Source organism: Salvelinus fontinalis, chromosome 5 (assembly GCF_029448725.1).
Source record: "Salvelinus fontinalis isolate EN_2023a chromosome 5, ASM2944872v1, whole genome shotgun sequence".
NCBI classification, from domain to species: Eukaryota; Metazoa; Chordata; class Actinopteri; order Salmoniformes; family Salmonidae; genus Salvelinus; species Salvelinus fontinalis.
Genome location: NC_074669.1, coordinates 4,851,825 through 4,873,460, shown reverse-complemented (window position 1 = coordinate 4,873,460; position 21,636 = coordinate 4,851,825). Strand labels below are relative to the sequence as shown.

The window sequence follows — 21,636 nt, the reverse complement described above, 5'->3', positions numbered from 1 at the left end:
TAGCTGTCTACATACCACCACAGACCGATGCTGGCACTAAAACAGCACTCAATGAGCTGTATTCTGCCATAAGCAAACAGGAAAACGCTCATCCAGAGGTTGCCCTCCTAGTGGCCCAGGACTTTAATGCAGGGAAATTTAAATACATTTTACCTAATTTCTATCAGCATGTTAAATGTGCAACCAGAGGGGAAAACATTCTAGACCACCTTTACTCCACACACAGAGATGTGTACAAAGCTCTCCCTCGACCTCCATTTGTCAAATCTGACCATAATTCTATCCTCCTGATTCCTGCTTACAAGCAAAAATTAAAGCAGGAAGCACCATTGGCTCAGTCTATAAAAAAGTGGTCAGATGAAGCAGGTGGTAAACTACAGGACTCTTTTGTTAGCACAGACTGGAATATGTTCCAGGATTCTTCCGATGGCATTGAGGAGTACACCACATCAGTCTGGCTTCATCAATAAGTGCATTGATGACGTCGTCCCCACAGTGACCGTAAATACCCCAACCAGAAGCCATGGATTACAGGCAACATTCGCACTGAGCTAAAGGATAGAGCTGCCGCTTTCAAGGACTGGGACTCTAACCCAGGAAGCTTATAAGAAATCCCGCTAAGCTCTCTGATGAACCATCAAACAGGAAAAGCGTCAATACAGGACGAAGATTGAGTCGCACAACATCGGCTCCACCGCTCGTCAGATGTGGCAGGGCTTGCAAACTATTACAGACTACAAAGGGAAGCACAGCCGAGAGCTGCCCAGTGACACGACCCTACCAGACGAGCTAAATAACTTCTATGCTCACATTTAGGCAAGTAACACTGAAACATGCATGATAGCATCAACTGGTCCGGACGACTGTGTGCTCACAGGTCAACATTCATAAGGCTGCATGGGCAGACAGATTACCAGGACGTGTACTCCGAGCATGCGCTGACCAACTGGCTTCACTGACATTTTCAACCTCTCCCTGTCTGAGTCTGTAATACCAACATGTTTCAAGCAGACCACCATAGTCCCTTTGCCCAAGAACACTAAGGTAACCTGCCTAAATGATTACGGACCCGTAGCCCTCACGTCTGTAGCCATGAAATGCTTTGAAAGGCTGGTCATGGCTCACATCAACACCATTATCCCAGAAACTCTAGACCGACTCCAATTTGCATACCGCACCAACAGATCCACAGATGATGCAATCTCTATTGCACTCCACACTGCCCTTTCACACCTGGACAAAAGGAACACCTATGTGAGAATGCTATTCATTGCCTACAGCTCAGTGTACAACACCATCGTGCCATCAAAGCTCATCACTAAGCGAAGGACCCTGGGACTAAACACCTCCCTCTGCAACTGGATCCTGGACTTCCTGATGGGCCACCCCAAGGTGGTAAGGATAGGCAACAACACATCAGCCACGCTGATCCTAAAAATGGGGGCCCCTCAGGGGTGCGTGCCCAGTCCCCTCCTGTACTCCCTGTTCACTCATGACTGCACGGCCATTCACAACTCCAACACCAGCATTAAGTTTGCTGATGACACAACAGTGGTAGGCCTGATCACCGACAACGACAAAACAGCCTATAGGGAGAAGGTCAGTGTCACGGTTCTCTAAAGTAGAACCCAGAAGCAGACCAGGACAAGGAGAGTAAGACGAAGGTGAGTATTTATTTACAAGTTTAAATGTAGTGATAGAAAAATCCAAGTAGCGGAGCGGGCAGCGGAGGTGAGTTGATGGAATTGAGTAAGCAGATCCAAGGAAGTAACTGAAGTCACCGACGACCAGGTAGGGATGGGATGAGTGTTCCGGGTGAATGACTGTAGACAGAAAAAACGGAGGTAAGTTCAAGGCAAGCAAGACGTACAAAACAACAAACAAACTCTATCAAACTGGAGGCTGATACGCTGGCACAACATACTGTTCATGGCTAACGATCCGGCAGGGAATGGATGTCAGGTCAGCGCTTATGAAGTGGAGGGGTGATGATCAGGACCAGGTGTGCAGATAGCTGATGGGATACAGGTGCGGGTAATCAGATCTCCCAACTAGCTACGTCGCCCGGCAACCAGACAGGGTGCGTTCCAGGACACCGGAAAAAACACTCCAGGACAGAACACAGGCAAAAACAGACTCAGGAAGCGGGATTCGTGACGGTCAGAGACCTGACCGTGTGGTGTAAGGACAACAACCTCTCCCTCAACGTGATCAGGACAAAGATGATTGTGGACTACAGGAAAAGGAGGACCGAGCACGGCCCTATTCTCATCGACAGGCTGTAGTGGAGCAGGTTGAGAGCTTCAAGTACCTTAGCGTGCACATTACCAACAAAATAACATGGTCCAAGAACACCAAGACAGTCGTGAAGCGTTCACGACAAAACCTATTCCCCCTCAGGAGACTGAAAAGATTTGCAATGGGTCCTCAGATCCTCAAAAGGTTTTACAGCTGCACCATCAAGCGCATCCTGACGGGTTGCATCACTGCCTGGTACGGCAACTGCTCGGCCTCCGACCGCAAGGCACTACAGAGGGTAGTGCGTACGGCCCAATACATAACCAGGGCCAAGCTTCCTGCCATCCAGGACCTCTATACCAGGCGGTGTCAGAGGAAGGCCCTACAAATTGACAGACTCCAGCCACCCTAGTCATAGACTGTTCTCTCTGCTACAGTACCGCACAGCAAGCGGTACCGGAGAGCCAAGTCTAGGTCCAAGAGGCTTCTAAACAGCTTCTGCCCCCAAGCCATAAGACTCCTGAACAGCTAATCAAATGGTCACCCAGACTATTTGCATTGCCCCCCCTCTTCTACTCTGCTGCTACTCTCTGTTATTATCAATGCATTATCACTTTAATAACTCTACCTACATGTACATGTTACCTCAATAACCTCGACACCGGAGCCCCCGCACATTGACTCTGTATCGGTACCCCTGTATATAGTCCCGCTATTGTTATTTACTGCTGCTCTTCAATTCTTTGTTATTCTTATCTCTTACTTTTTTAAATGTATTTTCTTAAAACTGCATTGTTGGTTAAGGGCTTGTAAGTAAGTATTTCACTGTAAGGTCTACCTACACCTGTTGTATTCGGCGCATGTGACAAATACAATTTGATTTGATGTTTAAGTGAGCACATCACAAGCCAAGGAGTCCAAAAATGTATTGTATACTGCTGCATAAATTATGTATTATGCAAGGGAGATATGTATACTGTAGCTAAGAAAGTAATACTATGTGTATGTTGTGTAGTAAGCTGTTAGTAGCCCATGTGCCTCACCCTAATAATTTGGTCTATTTTCACCTCTTAATTTCACTTAACGTTACTGTTCTGACTCGGATGTGCTGCACATGGAGCCTATAAACTGTATTTTGAGAAATGTCATCATCTAATATTGTAAGAGGTGTCATTGTCTGCTTATATGCCCCCTTTATTTATCCTATGGTTCTGACTTGATGTACAGGGGAAATACTGTAAGAGCAGCCCATGTTCTGCATTCTGTCGCTGTACAATTCAAAAGTGCTGAACACATAGTTATATTGACTACGTCCGTTGTCGCTTGCTCATTAATGTCTTAATCGAAGTTACGGAATGCCTCTTATCCGCTCATTGTTCCCTTATGCCATAGTTTGTACATCTCAATTGTCAGTAGAAACCACATTTGTTTAATAAGCAAGTCCGCCATATCAGCTATGTCTTTTAAAAGGCAGTAAACAAGGCTGAATGAACTGTTTCACTGCCAGACAAGTCTCTTCTGATAGCCAGGTGTCACAGTGGTAAGGATTCACTCCATGGTGCTGAAAGGAAAGCTCTGCTGTTGGGACAGCTTTATGTAGACTCTAACAGTTTATGGGCACCGCTTGTTGCCGTTATAGTGCAATTCATGCATTGTTTAGTGTTGTGTTGTTGTGTAGTGTCTTCGCCGGTATGCATCTAAGCATTTTTGGGGGGAGTTTGCCCCACCAAGATTTACAAGCTAAAATCTCCACTGCTCGTGACGCATGTTTTAGCATACATAGAAAGCACAGTAGCCTATATCCAAATTATAGGTTTTCATATGACAACGAATCATAATACTTGTCCGATATATTCAACCATATTACTGCGATTTTAATAATTGAGTGACTTGGAAAATGTAACAATTTTTTTTTTGCAGGACAACAGTTTGGCTTTCTTTAATAAGCCTATGATTTTTGTTTTAACAATCATAGACATATATAGTACCAGTAAAAATGTTGGACAAACCTACTCATTCAAGGTTTTTTCTTTATTTGGACTATTTTCTACATTGTAGAATAATAGTGAAGACATCAAAACTATGAAATAACACATATGGAATCCTGTAGTAACCAAAAAAGTGTTAAGCAAATCAAAATATATTTTATATTTGAGATTCTTCAAAGTAGCCACCCTTTGCCTTGATGACAGCTTTGTACACTCTTGGCATTCTATCAACAAGCTTCATGAGGTAGTCACCTGGAATGCATTTCAATTAACAGGTGTGCGTTCTTAAAAGTTCATTTGTGGAATTTCTTTCCTTCTTAATGTGTTTGAGCCAATCAGTTGTATTGTGACAAGATAGGGGTGGTATACAGAATATAGCCCTATTTGGTAAAAGACCAAGTCCATATTATGGCAAGAACAGCTCAAACAAGCAAAGAGAAACGACAGTCCATCATTACTTTAAGACATGAAGGTCAGTCAATCATGAACATTTCTAGAACTTTTAACGTTTCTTCAAGTGCAGTTGCAAAAACCATCAAGCGCTATGATGAAACTGGCTCTCATGAGGACCGCCACAGGAAAGGAAGACCCAGAGTTACCTCTGCTGCAGAGGATAAGTTCATTAGAGTTAACTGCACCTCAGATTGCAGCCCAAATAAATGCTTCACAGAGTTCAAGTAAGAGACACATCTCAACATCAACTATTCAGAGGAGACGAGTGAATCAGGCCTTCATGGTCGAATTGATGCAAAGAAACCACTACTAAAGATCAACAATAAGAAGAGACTTGCTTGAGTCAAGGAACACGATGGACATTAGACCGGTGGAAATCTGTCCCTTGGTCTGAGTCCAAATTTTTGATTTTTGGGTCCAACCGCCGTGTCTTTGTGAGACGCAGAGTGGGTGAACGGATGATCTCTGCAGGTGTAGTTCCCGACGTGAAGCATGGAGGAAGAGATGTGATGGTGCTTTGCTGGTGACACTGTCAGTGATTTATTTAGAATTCAAGGCACGCTTAACCAGCATGGCTACCACAGCATTCTGCAGAGATATGCCATCCCATCTGGTTTGCGCTTAGTGGGACTATCATTTGTTTTTCAACAGGTCAATGACCCAAAACACACCTCCAAGCTGTGTAAGGGCTATTTGACCAAGGAGAGTGATGGAGTGCTGCATCAGATGACCTGGCCTCCACAATCACCCGACCTCAACCCAATTGAGATCATTTGGGATGGATTTCCTCGCAGAGTGAAGGAACAGCAGCCAACAAGTGCTCAGCATATGTGGGAACTCCTTCAAAACTGTTGGAAAAGCATTCCAGGTGAAGCTGGTTGAGAGAATGCCAAGCGTGTGCAACGCTGTCATCAAGGCAAAGGGTGAATATTTTGAAGAATCTCAAAATGTAAATATATATTGATTTGAACACATGTTTGATTACTAGATGATTCCATATGTGTTATTACCTAGTTTTGATGTCTTCACTATTATTCTACAAATGTAGAAAATAGTAAAAAAAAAATAAGAAAAACCCTTGAATGAGCAGGTGTGTCCAAACTTTTGACTGGTACTGTTTTTGTATCTTGAAAATGATGAATAAATGTTATAATAACTGCCCCTTATATACACAAATGTGTCCAGAGTAGAGCACACAAAAAAAGATACAATTCATCTCGTCTTGCCCTGTAAAAACAACTGAACATGATTAATATTATATAAGGAGTCATACACAGGATAATATATCATTTTTTATAACAGGCATTTACACAATGTACACTCATAAGCAAGATCATAAATACAACATACATACTGTATATAAAAAGAACACAAGACAACAACAACAAAAAAGCAGAGAACTGCCTTCCAGTGATAGGTACATTCACTTTAGCAGGACACCATTGGCCAATGTCTTATAGGGTGTAGAAATACCATCTTAGTTTAGCTTGTTGTTGTTGTTGTTGACCAGTAGGAATAGTTATTTTTCTCCCACAGTGCACCTGTCTCAAACTAAACTTCCCGAGTGCTGTTTCTGACAACCAGGGTGGTATTCATTAGGGCACACCGTAGCAAAATGCTTTGCAACGTAGAAACGAAAACAAGCGGTTGGTTAGTCGGTTCAGGTAGTCCCTGTTTGTTTCAGGATGTTTTCTTCAGTTTGATGCCTAATGCATATGACTCCGGTTTAGTTGTGACTGGTTGTGACTGGTGTAGGTGCCCGCTCCCTAAAAATACCACTATGATGTGGAATTTCCATCGCTCCACCCTAATAGTAGACCACTAGCAGCAAGTCCCGTCTACCTGTTTTGGACAGAGTGGGAAATCCCGGATGATACAGTTTAAGAAGAGGCAAGCTTGTGACAAACACGTAGGCAACCACACATTCCCTATTGATTATGATGACTAATCTACAATCAAGTCCTACCCCTTTCCCATGACAAGACCGTGATTGTGTTGTTTCAAATACGTGCTTGTTGTAAAGCATGGGATGGCAAGTACAGTAACGGTAAAATATTAGAAGACTAATTTTACCCCAGGTTAAGCATTGGTGAGAAGAGACAGACAGACCGACTCGCTATAAGACACACAGGATATTGCACGGTATAGAGAGTGACAGAGAGAGTATAGAAGTATTTTTCAGAGTACCAGAGATAGTCGTCTGTCTGTTTAATCACACTGGAAGGTTGAAACTGATGGCCTTTTCTATGTGAGGTGTTTAAATACACATTGAGCTCAGAGTAAATGTATGGAAAGGTTCACTCATATTTGAACCAATGTAAACACCTAGGAAGGAAGAGTCAGAGGTGAAGGATTTGGCTGGCACAAAGGATGTATGGCACACAGAGTGCATTCGGAAAGTATTCAGACCCCTTGACTTTTTCCACATTTTGTTACGTTACAGCCTTATTCTAAATTTGATTAAATAGTTTTTTCCCCTCATTAATCTACATACAATACCTCATAATGACAAAGCAAAAACATGTTTTAAGACAATTTTGCAAATGTAAACAGAATAAACAATGGAAAAATCACATTTAAATATTCAGACCCTTTACTCAGTACTTTGTTGAAGCACCATTGGCAGCGATTACGGCCTCAAGTCTTCTTGGGTAGGACAATACAAGCTTGGCACACTTGTATTTGGGGAGTTCCTCCATTCTTCTCTGCAGATCCTCTTAAGCTCTGTCAGGTTGGATGGGGAGCGTCGCTGCACAGGTCTCTCTAGAGATGTTCGATTGGGTTCAAGTCCAGGCTCTAGCTCGACTTTCATCTTTCCCTCGATCCTGACTAGTCTCCCAGTCCCTGCCGCTAAAAAACCATCCCCACAGCATGATGCTGCCACCACCATGCTTCACCGTAGGGATTGTGCCAGGTTTCCTCCAGATGTGACGCTTGGCATTCAGGCCAAAGAGTTCAATCTTGGTTTCATCAGACCAGAGAATCTTGTTTCTCATGGTCTGAGAGTCCTTTAGGTGCCTTTTGGCAAACTTCAAGCGGGCTGTAATGTGTCTTTTACTGAGGAGTGGCTTCCATCTGGCCACTCTACAATAAAGGCCTGATTGGTAGAGTGCTGCAGAGATGGTTGTCCTTCTGGAAGGTTCTCCTATCTCCACAGAGCAACTCTGGAGCTCTGTCAGAGTGACCATCGGGTTCTTGGTCACCTCCCTGACCAAGGCCCTTCTACCCCAATTTCTCAATTTGTCTGGGCGGCAAGCTTTAGGAGTCTTGGTGGTTCCAAACTTCTTCCATTTAAGAATGATGGGTGACATTCAATGCTGCAGACATTTTTTAGTACCCTTCCCCAGACCTGTGCCTCGACACAATCTTGTATTGGAGCCCTGGGGACAATTCCTTTGACCTCATGGCTTGGTTTCTGCTCTGACATGCACTGTCAACTGTGGGACCTTATATAGACAGGTGTGTGCCTTTCCAAATCATGTCCAATCAATTGAATTTACCACAGGTAGACAGACTCCAATCAAGTTTTAGATCAATGCACATGGTCTTAATTTCGAGTCTCATAGCAAAGGGTCTGAACACTTACGTATATATATATTTCTATATTTATTATCATTTTTTTTATTAGCAAACATGTCTAAAAACCTGCTTTTCGTAATTATGGGGTTATTGTATGTAGATTGATGAGGGGATTTTATTTATTTAATCCATTTTAGAATAAGCCTGTAACGTAACAAAATTGTGGAAAAAGTCAAAGGGTCTGAATACTTTCCGAATTAACTGTACATGTCAGAGGACTGTGTGTGTGTGAGAACCAACCAACCAACCAACCAACCACACACACACCTTTTGGTACAGATAGGATTTCTTCTAAGATGACAATAGCGTCAACGGTAACTATAACAACAACAATAGTAATGCACAAACCCCCCCCCCCCAAAAAAAATCAAGTTGGTTACTCTGAACACAGATGTTTCAGAACAAATGTAGGATCAACGTAGGATTGTGGGGAACACAGACCAATGATGGAAAAGGCATTACATTACATTATATCGAATAAACATTGAACACCACTGTCGCCGTATCAACCCAAATGGCAACAGTGGTGTGATGGTCGGGACCTATGTGTCTGAATGGACTGACGTCAGCCTCTTGCTGTTGTATTGTATTTTTTCACAAGAGAAGAAGTGGCACTAACTGAATACTGGGTCGAATTCATTAGGGTATGCGACAGAAAACGCTTTAAAACATTTTGCAGTGTTAAAAATCAACAAAACACAAACACATAACAAACAAAACCATAACCAGAATCTCATACACTTCCCTTTGCAAAAGACTCCAGATAAGAGATGGTTATTATAAACATTGAACGAACCCAGCACTGGAGTTCCTTCCATTTATATCTTTTTAATAACATAATAATTAGGTCACATAATACATATTTATAACACATCATCGCCATAGTCTCTTTAACTGGCATAGGAAACAAGTGTCATGAAGGAGCATGCGGCCTCATGGACAGGTTGTATTGTGTAAACGTGAAAGCGGACGCGAAAGTAGCTGAATGGCTCGTATCAAAATGGCCGGAGAATAGCTGAGTGGCTCGTATCAAAATGGCCGGAGAGTAGCTGAGTGGCTCGAAACAAAATGGCCGGAGAGTAGCTGAGTGGCTCGAATCAAAATGGCCGATAGTCCTCTCAGTCAGTGACTCTGGCTCAAGCCACCGTAGACCTGCGTTAAAAAGAAGGCGCTGTCTACTTGCTTCTCTCTTTTCTTATCTCCAGCCCCCATGTGCCCCCCGAGGCTCCAGCAGGGGTCAAGGGGCTTGGAGGTCAAAGGTCAGGTGAGTCAAGGCGGCCACCCTCATCCTTTGCTCACTCACTCGCTTTCTGGAGTTCAGTCACTGTTTTAGTCCATTACAGCCTCCTGCCAGTCCTCCATCTCAGTTCTGAGGCTTCCTAGTTCTTTCATCCATTCGTCATTCCATCTCTCTTTTTGTTTCTCCATCACCTTTCACTTTCACTTCTCCCGCCGAGAGGACGGCGCCCAACTGCATCATGGGACGGCGGCTTTCCTCCTGGCACAGAGAAGGAGGATAGAGGTGGGCAGAGGGAAGGACAGCAGTGAGCGATGGATGCCCACATGACCCATTCCATCCCTGTTTCACTTCCTCCCTCCCTCCCTGCTTCCTTCCCCCCATACACACTATTGGTATGGGGGATGGATGGCGCTTCGGATGTCTTGTCTCCACCGCAACTCTCCCTCATACCACAAACTCGTTACTGCCATACAGAACCAGCTGTTGGGGCAGTGAGCTGAAGTCTGACTCCCTCCTGTGGCCCTCAGGGGCCTCGCGCGGCGAGCTTCTACTCAGCCTGAGTCGGTGGCGACTCTTCACCCCCACAGTGCCACTCGGGTCCTCCTCGGACTCCACTAAGGGGGCTCCTAGGCCCAAGGAGCCGGAGGAGAGTAGGGGTCCGGAGGAGGAGGAGCGGAAGCGGTAGTTGGGGGATTGATGTATAATGGAGGAGGAGGAGGATGCGGTGGAGTCGACCGAGTCGGGTTGTCTCCGGAGGCAGCGGCGGCTCTTGGCTTCAGACTTCCGGGAGTGATAGGTGCCTGTTGAAAGGGTTAGGGTTTTTAAAATATTTAATATATAAATATTTAAAATATTTAATATTTTAAAATACCCATCCACCCCCCCCCCCAACCCCCTCCCAAGGACAAAAATAGCTTTTTTTTGTTACATATATACATACATGTTACATACTACATACACTTCATGACTAAAAGTATGTGGACACCTGCTTTTCCAACATCTCATTCCAAAATCATGGGCATTAATATGGAGTTGGCCCACCCTTTGCTGCTATAACAGTCTCCAATCTTCTGGGAAGGCTTTCCACTAGATGTTGGAACATTGCTGCGGAGACTTGCTTCCATTCAGCCACAAGAGCATTAGTGAGGTCGGGCACTGATGTTGAGTGATTAGGCCTGGCTCGTTCCAATTCATCCCAAAGTTGTGCGATGAAGTTGAAGTCAGAGCTCTGTGCAGACCAGTCAAGTTCTTCCACACCAATCTCAACACACCATTTCTGTATGGACCTCTCTTTGTGCACAGGGGCCTTGTCATGCTGAAACAGAAAAGGGCTTTCCCCAAACTGTTGCCACAAAGTTAGAAGCATAGAATCGTTTAGAATGCCATTGTATGCTGTAACGTTACGATTTCCCTTCACTGGAACTAAAGAGCCTTGCCCGGACCATGAAAAATATTAACTGACCATTATTCTTCCTCCACCAAACTTTACAGTTGGGGCAGGTAGCATTCTCCTGGCATCTGCCGAACCCAGATTTGTCCGTTTGACTGCCAGATGGTGAAGTGTGACTCACTCCAGAGAACGTGTTTCCACTGCTCCAGAGTCCAATGGCGGCGAGCTTTACACCACTCCAGCCGACGCCTGGCATTGTGCATGGTGATCTTAGGCTTGTGTGCGGATGCTCGGCCATGGAAACCCATTTCATGAAGCTCCCAACGAACAGTTTTTCTGCTGACGTTGCTTCCAGAGGCAGTTTGGAACTCGGTGGTGAGTGTTGCAACCGAGGACAGAATTTTTACACACTACGCGCTTCAGCACTCGGCGGTCCCGTTCTGTGAGCTTGTGTGGCCTACCACTTCGCTGCTGAGCTGTTGTTGCTCCTAGATGTTTCCACTTCACAATAACAGGACTTACAGTTGACCGGGGCAGCTCTAGCAGGGCAGAAATTTGATGAACTGACTTGTTGGAAAGGTGGCATCCTATGACGGTACTGAGAAAGTCACTGAGCTCTTCAGTACGGGCCATTCTACTGCCAATGTTTGTCTATGGAGATTGCATGGCGGTGTGCTCGATTTTATACACCTGTCAGCAACAGGTGTGGCTGAAATAGCATAATTCACTAATTTGTAGATGGTGTCCACATACTTTTGTATATATAGTGTACATGGGTGGCAGGTAGCCGGGCGGGTAGGAGCGTTGGGTCAGTAACCGAAAGGTTGCTGGTTCGAATCCCGAACCGACAAGGTAAAAAATGGGTCATTCTGCAGGGCACTTAACCCCCAACAACAACTGCCCCCCCCCCCCGCACCTATCTGGTGTGGAAGACCCATTTCAGTTGAATGCATTCAGTTATAGAATTGACTATGTATCCACTTTTACTTTCCTACATGGTAGAGCAAAGTGTTTACCACACACACACACAATCCAGTCTCACCAGAGGGGTTGGAGGCGGCTCCTTCAGGGTCCATGTAGAGTTTCTCAGAGCTGTCTGCTGTTCCTGTCGAGGCTTCTGACTCTAAAGTCTCGTCATCAGACGCCCGCGGCTCCAAGATCAACATCTCGTACGTTAACTCCTCCCTACACACACACACACACACACACACACACACACACACACACACACACACACACACACAAGTAAAATGTATGTACACATGACTGTAAGACGCTTTGGATAAAACCATCTGCTAAATTGTATATATTACCATCTGCTAAATGACATATACAGTGGCTTGTGAAAGTATTCACCCCCTTGACATTTTTCCTATTTTGTTGCCTTACAACCTGGAATTAAAATAGATTTTTGAGGGGTTTGTATCATTTGATTTACACAACATGCATACCACTTTGAAGATGCAAAATATTTTTTCTTGTGAAACAAACAAGAATTAAGACAAAAAAACTAAAAACTTGAGCGTGCATAATTATTCACCCCCCCAAAGTCAATACCTTGTAGAGCCACTTTATGCAGCAATTACAACTGCAAGTCTCTTGGGGTATGTCTCTATAAGCTTGGCACATCTAGCCACTGGGATTTTTGCCCATTCTTCAAGGCAAAACTGCTCCAGCTCCTTCAAGTTGGATGGGTTCTGCTGGTGTACAGCAATCTTTAAGTCATACCACAGATTCTCAATTGGATTGAGGTCCGGGCTTTGACTAGGCCATTCCAAGACATTTAAATGTTTCCCCTTAAACCACTCGAGTGTTGCTTTAGCAGTATGCTTTGCGTTGTACTGCTGGAAGGTGAACCTCCGTCCCAGCTTAAATCTCTGGAAGACAAACAGGTTTCCCTCAAGAATTTCCCTGTATTTAGCACCATCCATCATTCTTTCAATTCTGACCACTTTCCCAGTCCCTGCCGATGAAAAACATTCCCACAGCATGATGCTGCCACCACCGTGCTTCACTGTGGGGATGGTGTTCTCGGGGTGATGAGAGGTGCCGGGTTTTCGCCAGACATAGCATTTTCCTTGATGGCCAAAAAGCTCAATTTTAGTCTGACCAGAGTACCTTCTTCCATATGTTTGGGGAGTCTCCCACATGCCTTTTGGCGAACATCAAACGTGTTTGCTTATTTTTTTCTTTAAGCAATAGCTTTTTTCAGGACACTCTTCCGTAAAGCCCAGCTCTGTGGAGTGTACGGCTTAAAATGGTCCTATGGACAGATACTCCAATCTCCGCTGTGGAGCTTTGCAGCTGCTTCAGGGTTATCTTTGGTCTCTTTGTAGCCTCTCTAATTAATGCCCTCCATGCCTGGTCTGTGAGTTTTGGTGCGTAGCCCTCTCTTGGCAGGTTTGTTGTGGTGCCATATTCTTTCATTTTTTAAATATTGGATTTAATGGTGCTCCGTGGGATGTTCAAAGTTTCTGATATGTTTTTATAACCCAACCCTGATATGTACTTCTCCACAACTTTGACCCTGACCTGTTTGGAGAGCTCCTTGGTCTTCATGGTGCCGCTTGCTTGGTGTCCCATGCTAGTGGTGTTGCAGACCCTGGGGCCTTTCAGAACAGGTGTATATATACTGAGATCATGTGACAGATCATGTGACACTTAGATTGCACACAGGTGGACTTTATTTAACTAATTATGTGACTTCTGAAGGTAATTGGTTGCACCAGATCTTATTTAGGGGCTTTATAGCAAAAGGGGTGAATACATATGCACACACCACTTTTCTGTATCTATATATAAAAATAAAAAAATTAAACAAGTCATTTTTTTCATTTCACTTCACCAATTTGGACTATTTTGTGTATGTCCATTACATGAAATCCAAATAAAAATCCATTTAAATTACAGGTTGTAATGCAACAAAATAGGAAAAACGCCAAGGGGGATGAATACTTTTGCAAGGCACTGTATTACCATCTGCTAAATGGCATATATATTATCATCCGCTAAATGGCGTATATATTACCATCTGCTAAATGGCATATATATTATCATCTGCTAAATGGCGTATATATTACCATCTGCTAAATGGCATATATATTACCATCTGCTAAATGGCATATATATTACCATCTGCTAAATGGCATATATATTACCATCTGCTAAATGGCATATATATTACCATCTGCTAAATGACATATATATTACCATCTGCTAAATGGCATATATATTACCATCTGCTAAATGACATATATATTACCATCTGCTAAATGGCATATATATTACCATCTGCTAAATGACGTATATATTACCATCTGCTAAATGGCATATATATTACCATCTGCTAAATGACATATATATTACCATCTGCTAAATGGTATATACAGTATATCACAAAAGTGAGTACACCCCTTACATGTTTGTAAATATTTGAGTATATCTTTCATGTGACAACACTGAAGAAATGACACTTTGCTACAATGTAAAGTAGTGAGTGTACAGCTTGTATAACAGTGTAAATTTGCTGTCCCCTCAAAATAACTCAACACACAGCCATTAATGCCTAAACCGCTGGCAACAAAAGTGAGTACACCCCTAAGTGAAAATGTCCAAATCATGTCATCATTTAATTAATGTTTAAAAAAATCAGAGCGGTAGATCTCAGCTTGCATTTTGACTCAGAAAGTGATCTTGACTCAGAAAAGGTTTTTGACCACTGCTTTACTGTACCTTGACTCTTTCTCAATTTGTCTTTTCTTAATTCCTCACGTCCTCTGTTCTCAAAAATCCATTGGAGGAAAAGATCCAAGACCAGGTACTAGAGTTCTAGAGTTGTTCTAGAGTACTAGAGTTGTTCTAGAGTACTAGAGTACTAGAGTTGTTCTAGAGTACTAGAGTTCTAGAGTACTAGAGATCTAGAGTACTAGAGTTGTTCTAGAGTTCTAGAGTACTAGAGTTCTAGAGTACTAGAGTTCTAGAGTTCTAAAGTACTAGAGTTCTAGTAGAGTATAGTGACTTGTGAACACTGTTAATAATAAGAGACAATCAGGCTCACTTCTCTCTCTGCAGGCTCTCAATCTGCTCCGTGAGGACCCTCTCTTCCTGCTGCATGATGGCCTGCTGCTGTTCTGTCAGCCCCGGCTCTGCCCTCTCCTCCTCTGCACTCTCCCCGTCCACCACCGGGAGCACTCTGGGGCTGAGGGGCGGGGAGGGCGTGTGGTGGCTGCTACCCCTCCGCAGACGACCTTTGCCCTATAGGACACAGGACACAAAGCTAGTTAGGATAGAGGCTAGGCTATAAGATCGTCTAGACTAGGCTAGGTTACTAGGTAGGATAGAAAGGCTAGCCTATTAGATAGGCTAGGCTATTCGATAGGCTAGGCTATTAGGCTAGGCTACAATGGGCTATTAGATAGGCTAGGCTACTGGGCTAGGCTACAATGGGCTATTCGATAGGATAGGCTATTAGGCTAGGCTACAATGGGCTATTAGATAGGCTAGGCTACTGGGCTAGTCTACAATGGGCTATTAGATAGTTAGGATAGAGGCTGATCTAATGGTTCACATCGGACTCAGTGTCATGATTATTGTTTCTACTAATGACACATACACAGTGGAGACAGCCTGAGACATGAGTGTTCAATATGGCTGGACAGAAAACTCAATGTGTGATATGGTTGATAAGGGTAATTAATACTGTGATATGGTTGACGAGGGTCCTTAATACTGTGATACGGTTGACGAGGGTAATTTATACTGTGATACGGTTGACGAGGGTAATTTATACTGTGATACGGTTGACGAGGGTCATTTATACTGTGATACGGTTGACGAGGGTCATTTATACTGTGATACGGTTGACGAGGGTCATTTATACTGTGATACGGTTGACGAGGGTCATTTATACTGTGATACGGTTGACGAGGGTCATTTATACTGTGATATGGTTGACAAGGGTCATTTATACTGTGATGTGGTTATTTTTCTTGGCTATTTTTATGCAGCGTTATGACAAAGCTACTTCACGAGTGTTATAAAACCAACAAACTGTAGCGGACACATGCAGACACGCACACAGACACAGGCATGACCTTTTGACCTGTGTTAGGCTGCATGTTATTATGTTGTGAAGCAAAAACATATATATATATTTTTAAAACATGTTGTGTTAGCCTTGGGGTTTGGTTTGGTCGGGATGCAACACTTCAAAACAGAAAATAAACATAGCATGCTAACAGAAACCAACCACTGCTCTGCCCATCTGTCCAACGAACCAACCACTGCTCTGCCCATCTGTCCAACGAACCAACCACTGCTCTGCCCATCTGTCCAACGAACCAACCACTGCTCTGCCTATCTGTCCAACAAACCAACCACTGCTCTGCACATCTGTCCAACGAACCAACCACTGCTCTGCCTATCTGTCCAAAAAAACAACCACTGCTCTGTCTATCTGTCCAACAAACCAACCACTGCTCTGCCTATCTGTTCAACGAACCAACCACTGCTCTGCCTATCTGTCCAACAAACCAACCACTGCTCTGCCTATCTGTCCAACAAACCAACCACTGCTCTGCCCATCTGTCCAACGAACCAACCACTGCTCTGCCTATCTGTCCAAAAAAACAACCACTGCTCTGTCTATCTGTCCAACAAACCAACCACTGCTCTGCCTATCTGTTCAACGAACCAACCACTGCTCTGCCTATCTGTCCAACAAACCAACCACTGCTCTGCCTATCTGTTCAACGAACCAACCACTGCTCTGCCCATCTGTCCAACGAACCAACCACTGCTCAACCTATCTGTCCAACGGACCAACCACTGCTCTGCCCATCTGTCCAACGAACCAACCACTGCTTAACCTATCTGTCCAACGAACCAAACATTGCTCTGCCCATCTGTCCAACGAACCAACCACTGCTTTGCCTATCTGTTCAACGAACCAACCACTGCTCTGCCCATCTGTCCAACGAACCAACCACTGCTCTGGCCATCTGTCCAACGAACCAACCACTGCTCAACCTATCTGTCCAATGAACCAACCACTGCTCTGCCCATCTGTCCAACAAACCAACCACTGCCCTGCCCATCTGTCCAACGAACCAACCACTGCTCTGCCCATCTGTCCAACGAACCAACCACTGCTCTGTCCAACGAACCAACCACTGCTCTGCCCATCTGTCCAACGAACCAACCACTGCTCTGCCCATCTGTCCAACGAACCAACCACTGCTCTGCCCATCTGTCCAACGAACCAACCACAGCTCTGCCTATCTGTCCAATGAACCAACCACAGCTCTCATTTCTCTCACGTGACCTAGTAATGACCGTTGACAGTCACAATAAATTCATCATAGAACTATTCGAATTAACAAATAAAAGGTTGATATTTATTACAAATCAATGGTGTCATCGGTGTGGAGATACAGTGCATTCACACAGTATTCAGACCCCTTGACTTTTTCCACATTTTGTTACATTACAGCCTTATTCTAAAATGTATTACATTTTTTTGCTCACATCAATATACACACACAATACCCCATCATTTTTATTTTTTTATTTTTCTTTATTTCACCTTTATTTAACCAGGTAGGCTAGTTGAGAACAAGTTCTCATTTACAACTGCGACCTGGCCAAGATAAAGCAAAGCAGTGCAACACAAACAACAACAGTTACACATGGAATAAACAAACATACAGTCAATAATACAGTAGAAAAAGTCTATATACAGTATGTGCAAATGAGGTAGGATAAGGGAGTTAAGGCAATAAATAGGCCATGGTGGCGAAGTAATTACAATTTAGCAATTAAACACTGGAATGGTAGATGTGCAGAAGATGAATGTGCAAGTAGAGATACTGGGGTGCAAAGGAGCAGGATGAATAAATAAATACAGTATGGGGATGAGATAGTTGGATGGGCTATTTACAGATGGGCTATGTACAGATGCAGTGGTCTGTGAGCTGCTCTGACAGCTGGTGTTTAAAACTAGTGAGGGAGATATGAGTCTCCAGCTTCAGTGATTTTTGCACTTCGTTCCAGTCATTGGCAGCAGAGAACTGGAAGGAGAGGCGGCCAAAGGAAGAATTGGCTTTAGGGGTGACCAGTGAGATATACCTGCTGGAGCGCTTGCTACGGGTAGGTGCTGCTATGGTGACCAGTGAGCTGAGATAAGGCGGGGCTTTACCTAGCAGAGACTTGTAGATGACCTGGAGCCAGTGGGTTTGGCGACGAGTATGAAGCGAGGGCCAGCCAACGAGAGCATACAGGTCGCAGTGGTGGATAGTATATGGGGCTTTGGTGACAAAACAGATGGCACTGTGATAGACAGCATCCAATTTGTTGAGTAGAGTGTTGGAGGCTATTTTGTAAATGACATCACCGAAGTCGAGGATCGGTAGGATGGTCAGTTTTACAAGGGTATGTTTGGCAGCATGAGTGAAGGATGCTTTTTCGTGAAATAGGAAGCCAATTCTAGATTTAACTTTGGATTGGAGATGCTTATTGTGAGTCTGGAAGGAGAGTTTACAGTCTAACCTGACACCTAGGTATTACCTAGGTATTTGTAGTTGTCCACATATTCTAAGTCCGATCCGTCCAGAGTAGTGATGCTGGACGGGCGAGCAGGTGCAGGCAGCGATCGGTTGAAGAGCATGCATTTAGTTTTACTTGCATTTAAGAGCAGTTGGAGGCCACGGAAGGAGAGTTGTATGGCATTGAAGCTCGTCTGGAGGTTTGTTAACACAGTGTCCAAAGAAGGGCCAGAGGTATACAGAATGGTGTCGCCTGCGTAGAGGTGGATCAGAGAATCACCAGCATCATTGATGTATACAGAGAAGAGAGTCGGCCCGAGAATTGAACCTTGTGGCACCCCCATAGAGACTGCCAGAAGTCCAGACAACAGGCCCTCCGATTTGACACACTGTACACTATCTGAGAAGTAGTTGGTGACAGTTTTCCTAGCCTCAGTGCAGTGGGCAGCTGGGAGGAGGTGCTCTTATTCTCCATGGACTTTACAGTGTCCCAGAACTTTTTGGAGTTCGTGCTACAGGATGCAAATTTCTGCTTGAAAAAGCTAGCCTTAGCTTTCCTAACTGCCTGTGTATATTGGTTCATAAAGTGTTTTAGGGAGCGTTTGACAGTGATGAGGGGTGTTCGTTTGACCGCAGACCCATTACGGATGCAGGCAATGAGGCAGTGATCGCTGAGCTCTTGGTTGAAAACAGCAGAGGTTTATTTGGAGGGCAAGTTGGTTAGGATGATATCTATCCGTGTTTACGGATTTGGGGGTGTACCTGGTAGGTTCATTGAATATTTGTGTGAGATTGAGGGCATCAAGCTTAGATTGTAGGATGGCCGGGGTGTTAAGCATGTCCCAGTTTAGGTCACCTAGCAGAACGAGCTCTGAAGATAGATGGGGGGCATTCAATTCACATATGGTGTCCAGGGCACAGCTGGGGGCAGAAGGTGGTCTATAGCAAGCGGCAACAGTGAGAGACTTGTTTCTGGAAAGGTGGATTTTTAAAGGTAGAAGCTCAAATTGTTAGAATACAGACCTGGATAGTAAGACAGAACTTGGACTGGCTAACACAACGTGCCATTGGAACACAGGAGTGATGGTTGCTGATAATGGGCCTCTGTGTACATATTCCTTTTTATTTTTAAATCAGCCGTTTCCAGCTACAGTAGTCATTTACAACATTAACAATGTCTACACTGTATTTCTGATCAATTTGATGCTATTTTAATAATAGGCAAAAATAGGTGCCTTTCTTTCAAAAACAAGGACATTTCTATGTGACCCCAAACTATTGAACGGAAGTGTAAGTATTCAGACCCTTTACTCAGTACTTTGTTGAAGCACCGTTGGCAGAGATTACAGCCTCGAGTCTTCATGGATATGACGCTACAAGCTTGGCACACCTGTATTTGTGGAGTTTCTCCTATTCTTCTCTGCAGATCCTCTCAAGCTCTGTCAGGTTGGATGTGGAGCATCGTTGCACAGCTATTTTCAGGTCTCTCCAGAGATGTTTAATCAGGTTTAAGTCCAGGCTCTGGCTGGGCCACTAAAGGACATTCAGAGACTCGTCCCGAAGCCACTTGGCTATGTGCTTAGGGTTGTTGACCTGTTGGAAGGTAAACCTTCGCCCCAGTCTGAGGTCCTGAGCGCTCTGGAGCAGGTTTTCATCAAGGATCTCTGTACTTTCTCCGTTCATCTTTCCCTCGATCCTGACTAGTCTCCAAGTCCCTGCCTTTGAAAACCATCCCCACAGCATGATGCTGCCACCCCCATGCTTCACCGTAGGGATGGTGCCCGGTTTTCTCCAGATGTGACGCTTGGCATTCAAGCGACAGAGTTTAATCTTCGTTTCATCAGACCAGAGAATCTTGTTTCTCGTGGTCTCAGAGTCCTTTAGATGCCGTTTGGCAAACTCCAAGTGGGCTGTTATGTGCCTTTTACTGAGGAGTGGCTTCCGTCTGGCCACTCTACCATAAAGGTCTGATTGGTGGTGCTGCAGAGATGGTCTTTTTTTATGTGCAAAAATGTCTAAAAAACTGTTTTTACTATGTCATTATGGGGTATTGTGAAGTCATTATGGGGTATTGTGTGAAGATTGATGAGTAAAACATTTATTTTATCCATTTAAGAATAAGGCTGTAATATAACCAAATGTGAAAAGAGGGAAAGAGAGTCTGAATACTTTCTGAATGCATTGTAAGTGACAAGCTGAGAATGACAGTTGGCCGACTGCAACAGACACAAAGACAATCTTCTGTGGAAAATAAATATATAGAGAAAGGAAGGATGAAGACAGACAGAGGGACAGCGAGAAGGACTGAGAGGAGGGAGAGAGAGGAGGGAGAAAAAGAGGAGATTGAGAGAGAAGTAGGGAGAGAGCGAGGAGGGAGAAAGATAGGAGATTGAGAGAGAAGAAGGGAGAGAGAGAGAAGGAGAGAGAGAAGAAGGGAGAGAGAGGAGGGAGAAAAAGAGGAGATTGAGAGAGAAGTAGGGAGAGAGCGAGGAGGGAGAAAGCGAGAAGGAGGGAGAGGGCGAGAAGGAGGGAGAGAGGCGGGAGAGGAGATTGAGAGAGGACAGAGGAGGGAAAGAGAAAATGAAGGGGAAAGATAGAAGGACAGAGAGAGGAGGGAGAGAGAGGAGGGAGAGAGAGGAGGGAGAGAGAAGGATTGAAAAAAAAAAAGAAGAGATGGCATTGTGAGGGTACGCAGAATTGACTGACAGCATTGTCAGCGCCACAGATAAATGGGCTGGCAGGACTGGTTGATTGACAGCGCCACAAACAAATGGGCTAACAGGACTGGTTGATTGACAGCGCCACAGACAAATGGGCTAACAGGACTGGTTGATTGACAGCGCCACAGACAAATGGGCTAACAGGACTGGTTGATTGACAGTGCCACAGACAAATGGGTTAACAGGACTGGGGGTGGTCACATGGAGTATATACTAAGAATACATACCGGAGTGGTCGTGCGGGTTATGCCAATAAACTTAACAGCGATTAGTACAGGTTTCTGGAGTGGGGTAAGGGGAGAATAGGGTTAGAGAGGGTAACCTTTGTTGGAGGACATTACATTGTGTGAGAGGAATTAAGGGTTAAAGGTTCAAAGTCAACCACTGGAAGACAGAGAGGGAAGTCTATGATGACCTCAGTCAGAGGGAAAGGTCAAATTTGTCCTCCCACGAGACCCCTGAGTCGTGTTTATTAGGGTATGCGACA

At 44.3% G+C, this 21,636-nt stretch overlaps 1 protein-coding gene across 10 annotated transcripts in view; it reads right to left on the bottom strand.

Moving 5' to 3' along the window:
* Window positions 1-5,958: 5,958 nt before the first annotated feature.
* LOC129854933 (unconventional myosin-IXAa-like) overlaps window positions 5,959-21,636 on the bottom strand; it is a 290,182-nt gene continuing 274,504 nt past the window's right edge. For 8 of the 10 annotated variants that reach the window (XM_055922128.1, XM_055922134.1, XM_055922125.1 and 5 more), the window contains 4 exons: window positions 21,377-21,430; window positions 14,946-15,142; window positions 11,931-12,073; window positions 5,959-10,298 (listed from right to left, as the gene is read on the bottom strand). In XM_055922128.1, coding sequence (XP_055778103.1) covers window positions 9,943-10,298; window positions 11,931-12,073; window positions 14,946-15,142; window positions 21,377-21,430 — 750 coding nt within the window. In that variant the 3' untranslated portion in view covers window positions 5,959-9,942. The remainder of the gene's footprint in view (window positions 10,299-11,930; window positions 12,074-14,945; window positions 15,143-21,376; window positions 21,431-21,636) is intronic. The other 2 variants (XM_055922129.1, XM_055922135.1) reach the window with 1 other exon arrangement.